Raw genomic sequence first — 13,420 nt, forward strand, 5'->3', positions numbered from 1 at the left:
ATATGTTGCTATCTCTTTTGAACACAGAGCGAAAAACTGAAACAAACATCTGGACAAGGTGATATGATTTATTGAACTAGGGTCACTATTGGCGGTTGGTGACAGCTCAGTTGGTTGCCAAGCTAACTGCCATTTCATTCCTGTCACTGCCAATGTTATAATTTAAAAATCTCAAAAAAAACCTGAAGAGTGGTATTTCAAATAAATTTTAGATTTTAGTGTTAAAAACAAGGCTTCGCAAAAATTTATTTTAAAGTTTGTGGCTTATTTCCATGTTATATATATGTTTGTAAATTTTATAAATCTGTGAGCAGTGGAGTCCCTTTATATGTATTGTTGAATCCTGAGGGTAAGTTGATGTTGCTTCCGTTTATTTACATTGGTTTTAGAGCCTATGAAGCAAAACAATCAATATTAACACTTTTAAAAAGTGATTTCAACCTTTTTGTTCTGACTACAGACATTTTTGAAAATTTACAACACCCCTATACAGACACCAACACAGTCTGGTTTTTACATCTAAAAATAGTAGTCTGTTCTTTTCAATGCAAATGATTGACAAATTCCAGTTATCAGGAACTTTATTTTGTTACAGAGGATGGATCAGTCAATTCAGCATTCACCAGACAATCTGTGATCAAAACACTGGCATAAATGTGTTCAAAATGGCCCCATATACAAAGAAATTTCGTACTTACAGTCGTTCCAAGAATGATATAAGTGGGGTAACTGCGTTTAATTTATTATTAGCCAAGAATCTCACCCAGAAGAAGTTATCAAATAAAAAAAAGGGTAGCAAACATAGAAGAAAAAATGACAACAAAATGGAATTTAAGGAATTGCCACAACTTATAAAAAGTGTGGTGAGTGATGAATCCCTTCATGTCAATTTAGATGATACTTTTGATAGAATATGCAAAAGACCAGTATTAAAGAAGCCTGTGTACGTTCACATGCAATCCAGTTGTGTTAGTGATTGTACTGATGTCTCAGAAGTTTCAGTCCAGGTGCAAAAGTTGCGATCATTCAAGGACAAATCAGTACTGAAAGTTTCAAATTATGATACAAGTTGCTCCTGGTTTTTGCAACAAACTCCCACTGGGGAAGCTATCACAAATAGCCTAGAAATTGAGGGTATTTCAAAAAATTACTTAAATAAAAGTGTAAATAAATCTAATGGTACTGCAAACAAAACCTCATCAATAGTTCTTAGATCTCACTGTCTATCACTGCCAAAGAGTACTCCAATAAAATTAAATAAAAAACCAAAAGGTAATGCTGCAGTGAACTCAACTACTAATGAAATATTCAGTTCTTCATACTGTGGTAGTCCTATCTTTGGAAAAGATCAACCACCAATTTCACCAATAATCCCTAAAGACAAGCCAGAACTACAGGAATGCATTATAGAATCTCTGAAGGAGATTAAAAGTTGGAGTTGCTCATATCAGTCTTTCTGTAATACAAATAAGTCAAAGGGGAGAAGTATTGTCACTAGATCAAAAAATAAAAGTAAAAAATACTCTTCTAAAGAGTTGCATGAGAATGAAACAAGTAAAGTTGACATTTCTGGGCAAAATCTACACTCTGGCTTTATTGTTAGTCCCTTAAAAGAATTTGAACAATTTGAGAGTAAATTTTATTCAACTTTAAACCCAGAGGTCAGTTCCTTCTTAGACAGTGAAGATAAGCAGTTCAATGGATTTGTCACTGACAGAAAACACAAATTAACCACCAATGTTCAGAAAAAAATGCTCAAAGATTTCCTAGTGGTATTAGATAAAAGCCAAATAAACTACTCCAAAGACAGACTGAAGTTGCCCAGGCAACCTGACTATATTTTAAAAAGTAGAGATAAGACTAAAGGGAGGCCCAAACAGTTAACAATTAACTTAACCAAATGTTCCTTAACTCAATTTAAAGCACAGCAGAGGAGATTGAGTAGAAGAATTAGTCATCCCAAACCCTGTAAGAAATTTTCAGTAAATTCTAAAAGAGTTTCAAGACGTAAGTCTGAAGACATGCAAACTGGCACAAAAAGTGAGAATGACAGTGTTGAATCAGTGAATGCAGGTAAGAATGGTTAATTAATATAATTGCCCATATTAGTGTTAGCTTCGAAAGATCTTTTACTTATAATATTGCAAGTTTGTATAATAAAATTCTTTCAGACCTTAGGTTATGCAATATTAAGGTCAAGTGGGGTAATTGAAAATGATATTTGCATATTTGTTGTTGAGTGATACAATTTTTTTTGTATTTCAGGCAAGAAATGCAGTTACTCTGCATAGCACCATCATTTATTGTATTTAGTATGTCATTGGGTAGTCAAGATACACTTAGATATCACAGATTTCGTCTTTTTAATCTTTGAAATTTGTTGGTCCTGTTTACAATTTCCAATAAAATTAGGGAAAATGTAAACACTCAACATTTAAACCACTGTTCTTTATGAGATTTTATTTGGTGTAAATGTAAACAGTTTTGATAAGTGTTTTAAATTCAAGTCTGAGTAGTTCAATATGGATGTTTACATTTACCCCCTAGGTCAGTGATTTCATTAAAAGTCTATAATTTTTGGTTATTTTTATATTATTTTTTATAACAAATTTATGAATTCTAATTCAAAACTTAGAAATAATAACTATTGAACATAAAACATTAAAGTATCAATTGGGGCAATATTAAAAGGAAAAACTATTGCTCTATTACAGGTACTTGTGTATAAAAATAATGAGAAATGCGCTGGCCTTTATTCTTAATGAGAGACATGGCAAAATTCCAAATACTTGGTCAAGGGAAATAAAGCTAACGTCACGTTCTACAATAGAAAAATTGCACTTGGTGTCGTCCGTAGATTTTAACCCTACCACTTAAATTTCTGTGTTTTGAATGCTTTCTACAGCACAAACATATTTAAAAATAGTTGCTCCTCTTTTTCCCCCTTTAAACTGAACTAAAATAAAGTCTCCTGGAGTCAACTCTTCAATGTTACATGATTTTATATCTATTTCTTCCTTCTCTTCTGACTCTAAAATTTCTTCATCATCACTTTCCACAGTAAGAACTTGTTTTTGTTTTCTTAACTTCAGTTTTGTTTAAGGAATCTTCTTACCTCTTCTACCGTTTTAAGACGCATGCTGTCGTTAAAATTTTGCCATAAGTCCTATGCTTCAGGCGACACTTTGGTGCAGCTGTAGAATCCCCTGTAACGTTCTGTTCAGGTGTTTTAAAAAACAATGTGTTCAACTCTCCATAGCAGCTAGAGGTTGATGGCACTCCTTTGCCTATCTCTATTCTGTCAGTGTCTTTTTGAATGTCAATTGTATGGTAATCTTCTTCTTCTTCTTCTTTAGCCTATGTCCATCCACTCCTGAATGTAGGCCTCTTCCAATGATTTCCATGTCCGTCTATCCAGGGCAGTTTGAAACCAGTTTCTTCCTGCTATCTTCTGGATGTCATCCCGCCATCGCTTTGGGTGTCTCCCTGCATTTCTTTTTGTGGCTCTTGGGCGCCACTGCATTATTTTATTAGTCCATCTAGATGGATCCTGCCTTGCAACATGACCCGCCCATCGCCACTTTAGTTCGGCTGCTCTTCTGATAACATCGGTTACCCTTGTTCTTTTTCGGATCTCTTCGTTTCTTATTCGATCTCTGAGGCTGATTCCCAGCATGGCGCGCTCCATGGCTCTTTGAGTTGTTCTGAGCCTCTCTGCACTTCTCTCTGTAAGTGTCATAGTCTCCAGTCCGTATGTTGTTACGGGTAAAATGCAGGCCTCATAGACTTTCCGCTTAAGGTTGATGGGATACTTTGGGATTTCAGAATGTAGCCTAGCCTACCGAATGCTGCCCAGCTGAGTCTTGTTCTCCGGGATATTTCGTTTGTTTGGTTTTGTTTTCCCAGTCTGATAGCGTGGCCCAGGTATATGTATTCCTCAACGTGTTCTAGAGTGCAGCCTTCTATGGTTATTGCCGTCTCTTCGCTGGTCATTATTTTGGTTTTATTTAAATTCATCTTGAGCCCGATTTGTTTTGATGTTTCCTGCAGTTCTTCCAACATATCTTTCAGCTGATTGATGTCGTTACTGATGACAACAATATCGTCAGCAAAACGTAGATGATTCAGTCGGGTTCCATCTACATTGATACCTTTGTTTTCCCAGGCCAAGTTTTTAAAGGCGCTTTCCAATGCCAATGTGAATAGTTTAGGGGATATGGTATCCCCTTGACGGACTCCTTTTTCTATTTTAATCTTATCCGTTGATGTATCTTCGTCAATGGCTACTTGCAATGTAGCATTTTCGTAGATGTGTTTTATAAGATTGGAGTATCTTGTGTCTATTCTTGCCTCGTTCATTGCGTTCAGAACCGCCCAGGTCTCAACCGAGTCAAAGGCTTTTTCGTAGTCGACGAACGCCAGATGTAGGGGTACGTTGTACTCGGTGCATTTCTCTATTAGAGTGCGAACGGTTTGTAGGTGATCATTTGTACCATATTTTTTTCTGAATCCTGCTTGCTCGACTGGCTGGTAAAAATCGAGCTTATTTGTCAGTCGGTTGGTCAGAATTTTTGTGAGGAGCTTGTACAGGTGTGAAAGAAGGCTGATTGGTCGGTAGTTTGCAATATTGGTATTGTCGCCCTTTTTGAAGATTAAAATAACTTCAGCGTTTTGCCAAGGTTTTGGTATTTTCTCTTCGCTAATACATTTGTTTAGAAGGACACAAAGGGCATGTTCAAGCGTTATTCCTCCCATCTTCAGCATTTCGGCGGTGATACGGTCTTCTCCCGGTGCTTTTTTGTTTTTCATCTGTTTAAGGGCCTTTCTTAGTTCGCTCCTGTTTACTTCTGGTATATCCTCCGATCCCACATTTAGAATTTCTTGCTTAACGCTGTCTGGTTTAGGCAGAGTTGATGTATACAAGTCCTTGTAGAAGCCTTGGATGATATTTATTACACCCTTTTTGTCTGTAACAATTTCCCCGTTCCTATCCTTTATTTTAAAAAGTTTTTGCCTTCCTCTAGACATGTGTGACCTAAGTACTTTCATGTTTGAGTTGTTTTCAATAGTTTCTTTTATCAGCTGACTATTGTAGGATCTCAGGTCTTTTCGGCTTTCTTTGTTTATTGTTTTACATAACTCCTTGTATTCATTTGAATCTCTGCTCGTTATTTTCCTTTGCTCCATCAGCTTCAGTGTGTTTAAGCTTAATTTCGGTGTTTTTTCTGTTTTGTGCTTAGAGCATACTTTCTTTGTTGCCACCTGGGTACTGCTGGCTATTGTTGCCGATAATTCCTCTAGTTCCATCTTCCTCAGGCAGTTCAAGTTGTGCAGCTTTGTGTTTAGAATAGTTTGGTATTCTTCTGCTCTTGACGTCAGGGTTTCTGTAGTTGGATAATTCCCTTTTTGAACCATCCTTTTCCTTTCGACTTTGGTGTTAATAATCATCTTTGCTCGAACTAGTCGGTGATCGCTGCCTGTATCAAAATGGTTCAGAACAGACACGTCCTGGCATATGTCTCGTCTGTTAGAGATTATGTAGTCTATTTCGTTTTTTATTTGCCCGTTCGGGTTTCTCCAAGTCCATTTTCTTTGGGGGGGTTTCTTGTAAAAGGTGTTCACGCAATATAGATTTTGGTGTTGGAGGTACTCCAGCAGCATTCCTCCTCTGTCGTTTCTGCTTCCTAGCCCATACGATCCAATGTTTGGTGGGTCGCCTATACTTTTCTGGCCAATTTTGGCGTTAAAGTCCCCTATAATAATCTGAAACCTAGCATTTCCCGCCCTTTGGGCCTTCTCGATGTCTTCGTAGAATTGTTCGGCTTCTTGGTCCGGAGAGGAGCTTGTTGGAGCGTATACTTGGATTACTTGCATGGAATGTCTTTTATTGATCTTCAGTATAATATAGATTACTCTGTTTGAAATGGCTTCCATTTTTGTGACTAGGTGTTTCAGTCTTCTATTTACCATGAGCGCCACTCCCCCGATATGTGAGTTCGTGTCGGCGTTCTTTTGATAAAATAGATGTCCAGACCTGAGAGTGGTCGCATCCTCTCCTTGAAGTCTAGTTTCGCTTAGGCCAAGTATATCCCAGTTGATGTGTTCTAATTCGTTTTCCAGCAGCTCAAGTTGTTCCCTCGATCTCATAGTACGGATATTGTAAGTGGCTATTCTGATTTCTCCCTTCGGGACAAAGTTGTAGTTTGGGTTTATTGAGTTTTTGCCTCCCCCAGAATCCACGAGGCAGACTGGTTTATCAGTGCGAGATTCTGAGTTTTTCACTCTACTCGCCTGGGGTACAGTTTCTGTTTTAGAACTCAACATGGTTTGGTTTTGGAAGGGTTTGGCATTAAAAGGCCACGCTTGCCGAGCGTGTTGGCCAGTTCTAGTTTCAGCCGCCCACTCTGGGTCAGACGCTGTTGTGGGTCGCCCCTCTGGAGTCAGACACCCACTCGCAGCCGCCCACTCTGGATCAGACGCTGCGTTACCTGTTGGTCCGCGGGAGGTATTTGATTTCCCTCCTACCACCCATATCTGGGAGGCATTCCCCTATCCGCCACCTGGGGACGCGCCCTCTAGGGGTTACAGGCTCCCCCGAGAGGATGTTGGTAATAATGGCAGTAAAACATGTTTATTTGAAGTTGATGGGACGCTTTCATTTAAATCTTTAAAATCCGGTACTTCAGGATCTAAGATTTCACTAGATTTAGTGGTAGATACATCTTGTCTTTGTGGCACATCCGGATTTTCTGGCACAACCTCAGACATTTCCTCAGTTTCAGTGCTCAAAATCAAATCTATATTTTGAGAATTTGTATTTGAAGTTGATGATTTTAAATCATATTCAGCTAGATCTTCCACAGTAAAGTCATGTCTTGGGAATTTTGTAGAGTTAACCAAGCAATTCTGAAAATTCCCGTTTTGTTAGTTGTCCAGTTCCCAATCCCATTTTTTTCTTTCCATGGGCGATAAGCTGCTTTTCCCAATAAGTATTTACAGGACCAAATACACATTTGTCCAAAGGCTGTAGCTTATCAGTCAAATCACTCGGAAGTTTCACAAGAACAATGTTATTTTGTATGACCTCTTCCAAAATGCGAACACTCATATGGCTAGCATGGCCATCGAATATAAGTATTGCAGTCTGCGCAGGTAACATCTTTTTGAACATAAGGAATAAAACCTTGAGTTATCCAGTGGAAAAACTGGGGCTTCTCCATCCACCCATTGCTTGAAGCAGAGTATTGTGTTCCAGGATAGGCTTTTTCAGACATCCATCTTGGTTGATTAGCCGCACCTTTAAAAACAACGAGTGGGGGCAAAGTGGAACCATCTGCTGCGATGCAAGCTAATACGGTGGTGTTTTCTCTGCCACTTCCTCCAGAGATTCGACATAAAGTTGATCCCTTTTTCCCAATAGCCCGAATCCGACTGGGATCACTTGAAAAGCCAGACTCATCAGCATTAAAAATAAATGCTGCTTTGTCAATAGCATCACAGTTATTGTTAATCATTGTGCTTTTTAAAGTGTTGTAAAAGCTGTAAATAATGTCTGGTTTGCGAGCGTCTTCTGAAGATGCTCTGGTTTTTTGACAGAAAGTCTAGGATGCCGCTTTAAAAAACCATAATACCAATCATCACTGGGCTTGTTGTCTTTGAAGGGAGTCTGCAAATTTTTGTTCTCCAGATACGCTTTTACAAGTAATTGTAGCTCCTCTTTGTCACAGGGATACCCAACTTTAGCCCTCTCAATAAGACATTTTTCTAAGACATCCTCAATTTCTGGTGAAAGTGCCGTTTTCCTTCCTCGGCCGCGACAATCAATAGGGGTTTTTCTTTTCCCTGTTAGTCTTTGACAGATTACAAAAGCAGGAACTCTGCCTGTTGGTATGACGGTCCAGCTGTTTTTTTGATATAATTTCTCGGCGTCTAACAAAAGTAATAGGAACAATCTTAGGTTATTAAATTAACGTTTATCCATTACATTTTTTCCCCATTATCGTGTTTACAATTTCCCTAGTAGTTGGTTGTACGTATATATTATTTGGATTATACACATTTATTCTGAGTAGTCGTGATTGTATTTCAAATAACTATATAACTATATTAATAATGTCAAGTGTCATAATGTATCAACATCTCTATGTTAAGATAGGAAGTCTATGACTTCAACTTCGCCTTTTGTAATAGGGTTATTACAATAAAGACACGTTATTATTATTATTATTATTAATAATGTCAATAACTGTATTACATCACATATTCTTGATTTAGGACCCTCTAAAAAAGAATACCTTTGCCAGATATTGAAGGTGACAAGTGACCCTGTTGAGGCTACTAGTGTAAGAGAAAGTTCCCGAAAGTCATCAATTTGTCTGAAGTCCAGCAAATGTAGCACTAATTCATCATTAGAATATGTAACATCATTTCAAGATAAGGCACAGAGTGAAATTTCAAGCAGACTTAAAACATTTACAATCGATTTAACTGGGGATTCAGATGAGGAGATTGTGAATGAACTACCCACAGGAAATGCTAACTTAACTACGTCATTGATAGAACTACAAACACCAAAAACAAAACAAATAGTATCAAGGAAAAGCAGTAGGGCTAAGAATATTGACATTAGTAAAAAAGAATATTTATGCAAGTTGATGAATGTGTCTGGTGATGATGATGACACTGAAGAAAGAAGTATGTTGCAGCTGAAAAGTGGTATTTACGATTCACCGTTACAACCTGAAACACCGGTAACAGACAAAGTGGACGGCAATAGCAAAGTCATTGATTTAGTTTCATCTGGTAGGTTTTCAACAGTAAAAGTCCAAGTTTATTAGTGAAGATTTATTTCAGATGAAGAGACTGATGTCATTTTAAACAATGACAGAACTACCGAAATTGGACGAGGAAAGCAAACCTCATCTCCCAGTAAGTTGTATTTAATTTTTCAAACTTTGTTTGGCCTCACTGAAAGTCACTCTAGTAACACCGCAAAACGTAACATTAAATTGGACTTTTAGGCAAAGAAATAAATGATATGTTACGGTAAACATACTCAGAAATTTGGAGTCATTCCATTCTAGTTATATATTGCTATTTTTGCTAGCTATTTTTCAGTGTCTAAATTTGTAAATATGAAAGTTATCGGGGCTTATAAGCCGTGGTCCAATGAAATTTCTTTCCCGACTTTTCGTCCACATTTGCAGCGAACATTATCAAAGGCGATGACGTAACGGTCGAAGAGCTCTTCCTTACCTTTCGACGATGACTGATCGATGTCATCGTCTGTCATCTGATCTGATGTTGATAACTTTCATATTTCAATCTTAAAGCTGTTAACAACTGTATAATTCCCGGGATTGGTAATACACAATCTGCATTTTTCCTAGCAAGTTTATCACAACAGGGAAACCTTCATGTATAATAAATGTTTTGAAAACCTGTAATTTTCACCACAAAGTTTAAAAAAGGGAGCAATATCACCTATAATTTTAATGTCAAGGAAAAACCAAAGAATACCTATTTAACAAGAAGAGACAGTTGAAAAGAGAAAACGAATTAGAGAGAGATAGACTTTTCCTTCCAAAGTTAAGAGACAATCGACTGATATCGGCTTTGATCGTTGAATATCAGAAGTTTTATTGGTTGGTCATTCAGGTTGTTGAAGAACGTTGTCATATCTCAGATCACATCAAATATTTGTTTTAAAACATCAGTTTAAAGTTAAGAAAATAAGAATTGATATGCTTCCAATGATTAAGAGGCAAACTTAAAACACTGACTCAAAAGAAGTAAACAATGATGAATGATTATATGAAATTAGTTTATATCTGATCCTGAAAATTGGATAAAGTTTTTATTTCAAGATGAAATAAGATAAGAGAAAACCGGCAGCATTCCTACCAAAGGCGAACCGAGGACAGCCAAAAACATCACCCCAACATCAAAGGAATTATGTCGGCTGTCCCTTCTTGTTAAATAGCTTTTCTTTGGAAAAACTATGAATACAGGCATATGCTACTCCCTTTGCATTCATTCCATTGCCTCTAAAAATTTTACTAACACACTCTGTATATTATTAAAGGTATAATAGGAAATACTGCAGTAAAACCCAGCCGAATGTCCTTCCACTGTACAGATAACGAAATATTTCGAAAATCTAGCGAAAAGTCATGGCGCCTAATACAGGAAAAAAAGCAAAGATCAGAAACTGCTGATAATGGTAAAGTCAAGTCCAAACTGGTTTGATACTTGTAAGCCAGTAGTAACTTACTTTTAGCAACTTCCGGAGCCTCCACGATTACTCGACTGTCCACCATTATCCTACCTGCACCTGAATCGAACAAGTACAAACGAAAAACTGTCCTTCTAAATTACGCCGAATCAAGTAAGTTCAACTTTCTTGATGTCTTACTTTACCAAAACTATTCTCTTGATCAGGTCTGCCTTTGGGCGACATCACCAATAGGTTAAGTAAAGTCACGCCTAAAAAATCAGCCAAGTTCCTGTCCGGGAGAGAGTTAGTTTTACAATATTGCTCTCAATCCGAGCCTAAGGCTTTTAACAAAATATTTCCAGATGAGTAAGTTGTAAAACCTTCTGCTATCATTTAAACTAAGTGAACAATTTCAGGTTGTTGGAAAAATGTAAAAAAATCGCTGAAGGAACATACGGAGAAGTGTTCATGTACACTCAACAGGAATGCACCACTGTAATGAAAGTGATTCCGATCGAGGGCGATTTGATAGTTAACGGTGAAAAACAGAAAAAATTCGAGGAAATTCTTTCCGAAGTTGTTATAGCCTTGTAAGGAAGTTTGTGTTTAAAGTTTAAGCGTTTAATGGTCCAGTTGTACCTTCTCTTGCAGTAAACTTTCGAATTTGCGCAATGGCGCTGCGAACAAAACTGCCGGTTTCTGTCAAGTTCAACGAATCAGTTGCGTTAAAGGACGGTATCCGGATACTTTGGTACGGCGGTGGCATGAATATGCATCCATTAAAGGTTGTTGTACTTGTAATTACTAATTATTTGTTTTTTCAACTATTTGAATTTATTTAAGGTACTGAAAACGACCCTCCAGATAATTTCAGTAAGGAACAGCTCTATATTGTGTTGGAGCTTTTCAATGCTGGCCAGGACTTGGAAAGTTTCGTGTTTACCAATGCACAGCAGGCTGTATCAGTATTTAAGCAGGTAAAACTCTATTTACTGTTCTCGCGGAGTGAGTTTACCGGTGCGTCACGAAGGCAACGTTATTTATAATCATATGAATCAAATCAAGTTTTCGTCAACATACCTGTTGTGTTCATATTATAGAAAAGGGCGGGTCTAAAGCTTCGTCACGTTTAAAATTTTGCGTGTATTGTCAGTCAGAAAGTAGAGATCTTTGGATGCAAATTTGCACTAAAACAACCTTATACCAAAGCAAATCAAAAATATCTTGACCGAAATAACATTTTTTATTTATGAGAAGTATCCGTTTGGATCACAGAATTCCGTCTAAATTTGAAACCTAATTTATTTACCAAAATTTGCAGAGATGTATCACCAATATGTAGTATTTCTTTAACTTTAAGCTCTTGATATAGGTTCTGGATGGTTACATGTTTCTCTAAAATAAATACAACAAATTTAAAATTCAATAAGACATTCTGAGTGATGCTTGAGTATCTCATATCTAATTTTCAGGTTGCAATCCGCTTATTTTATTTTAAACCCGCTGGAAAACATTTTAGACGCTTATTTTCTTTTTCTATGAGTTTATTATTAATATGTTTGAAGAAATTTTTATGAAAAATCTATAATGCAACCCAAAAATCTCAGTCTCTGGAAACAATGAAATGTTAATAGATGTTTCTTACAAAAGTAGATATATTTTACTATTATTAACATACTATCGTTGTACATATCATATAATGTTTTTCGAACATCCATTTTAATCCTTTTAGATAAATCAGTGGTCTTGGCTCGTCGATCACGCATCGATTTACGTTTTCTAGGTGAGGAAATCATAAGATTACTTGCTTGCTTTTTCCGAATCGAATAAACAGTTTTGCGGGAAACTTTCAAAGGAGCTGCAACCTTCTAGTATCAAAAAAATACATCAGTAAGAATATGTAAGGTCTTAAAATTTCTTATTTTCTTCCTGAACAGATGATAAAGCTTCTAAAGGTCCTCCCTTGGTTTTTCCAATTCAAAGTATTCACTAAGGTTAAGAATTAACTGCTGGGCTTGTCTGTGGAGATTTTTTCCAGGCATTTTCTCAAAAAATACTGTAATAGTAAGTAATTCCGAATTTACGAAAAACCAAATGGCTAAATAAAAACCATACACTCCCACTTTTTTTCAAAACAGATTAGTAATTGTGCCAATTTTGGTTAGATGGTGACAGCCAACATAAAAAAAATAAAAATATTAATAATTATATTATGAAAGTACTTACAGAATGTTAAAAGCGTAGAAACAATAGCTCTTAAAAGAACTGTGGTGGTGTGGTAAATAGAAAACTTTATAAATGATTAACAACACAAAGAAATAGAAAAGAATTAATAGTAAACAAATCAAATAAATTTTGATGGTTTTCAAACTCAGTCCATGAGAACAGTATATCACTTTGATAATTACTCAATTTGACCATTTTTTTAAATTTAGGTGGCTTATACTTTGGCAGTAGCTGAAGTAAAACTAAAATTTGAACATAGAGATTTACATTGGGGTAATATTTTAGTCAAGAAAGTGGACCCAAATGAAAAAGTAACCTTTACTCTTAGAGGTAAGTCTAGTTTTCTCTTTACCTTCAATAATTAGTACATTGTTTCGTCATTTGTAGGACAAACGTCTGTTTGTGAGTCATATGGGGTCCAGGCGACCTTAATCGATTTTACCTTGTCAAGAATAGAGAGTGAGGGTGTCATAATGTTCCTTAACCTTGGAGATGATCCCTACCTGTTCAAGTCCTTTGGAGACTATCAGTTTGAGATTTACAGACTGATGCAGCGACGAAACGGGTAACAAAAAAAAATAGCCAAACTTTTGTCTGTATCTCTAATTTGTTATTATTGGGTGCAGTAATGACTGGAAAGCTTTTACGCCATATACCAACATTTTGTGGCTGCATTATTTTTTGGACAAGTCAGTGACCGCTTTGAGGTACAAAAACATAAAAACCAAAATACACAGGAAACACTTGGACATACTTAAACACTACAAGGAATTGGTGCTCGACTATGACTCAGTTTTTCAATTTGTTAATAAGTGTTTTTAGTGGACTGAATATAATTTTATTTTCTCTTTTTAATACAAAATAGAGTAGCACAATGAGAAAATGAGAACGTTTTCTCACGGTAAAATCCATCTTTTTCTTAAAAGGCAATTATCCCAACAAATGGTAAACAAAATCCAAATTTGTTCACTTTTAGGT

The 13,420-nt window shown here is 36.5% G+C and overlaps 1 protein-coding gene across 2 annotated transcripts; it reads left to right on the forward strand.

Moving 5' to 3' along the window:
- Positions 1 to 126: 126 nt before the first annotated feature.
- On the forward strand, positions 127 to 13,349 carry LOC145733013 (uncharacterized). Of its 2 annotated transcripts, none has more exons than XM_081985605.1 (13): positions 127 to 349; positions 596 to 2,073; positions 8,275 to 8,802; positions 8,854 to 8,928; positions 10,085 to 10,222; positions 10,280 to 10,387; positions 10,441 to 10,582; positions 10,633 to 10,806; positions 10,868 to 11,001; positions 11,060 to 11,193; positions 12,652 to 12,772; positions 12,830 to 13,007; positions 13,069 to 13,349. In XM_081985605.1, the coding sequence occupies exons 2-13, from the start codon at positions 666 to 668 to the stop codon at positions 13,262 to 13,264; spliced, it is 3,336 nt and encodes a 1,111-aa protein (XP_081841731.1). In that variant the 5' UTR covers positions 127 to 349; positions 596 to 665; the 3' UTR covers positions 13,265 to 13,349. The 2 variants fall into 2 exon arrangements, with proteins under 2 accessions (XP_081841731.1, XP_081841732.1); XM_081985606.1 differs by lacking the exon at positions 127 to 349 and having other exon boundaries at positions 742 to 858; positions 911 to 2,073.
- The last annotated feature ends 71 nt before the right edge of the window (positions 13,350 to 13,420 follow it).

Source organism: Ips typographus, linkage group LG8 (genome assembly GCF_016097725.1).
Source record: "Ips typographus isolate SLU linkage group LG8, UJ_Ityp_2.0, whole genome shotgun sequence".
Taxonomy (NCBI): domain Eukaryota; kingdom Metazoa; phylum Arthropoda; class Insecta; order Coleoptera; family Curculionidae; genus Ips; species Ips typographus.

What these genes read in the sequence shown, in the direction of transcription:
- LOC145733013 (XM_081985605.1), top strand. Translation starts at nt 666, where the DNA reads ATGGCCCCATATACAAAGAAATTTCGTACTTACAGTCGTTCCAAGAAT. An exon ending in AACAAAATATTTCCAGATGA is followed by an intron (nt 10,583 to 10,632) that starts GTAAGTTGTAAA and finishes GAACAATTTCAG; the next exon opens with GTTGTTGGAAAAATGTAAAA. An exon ending in CTGATGCAGCGACGAAACGG is followed by an intron (nt 13,008 to 13,068) that starts GTAACAAAAAAA and finishes TATTGGGTGCAG; the next exon opens with TAATGACTGGAAAGCTTTTA.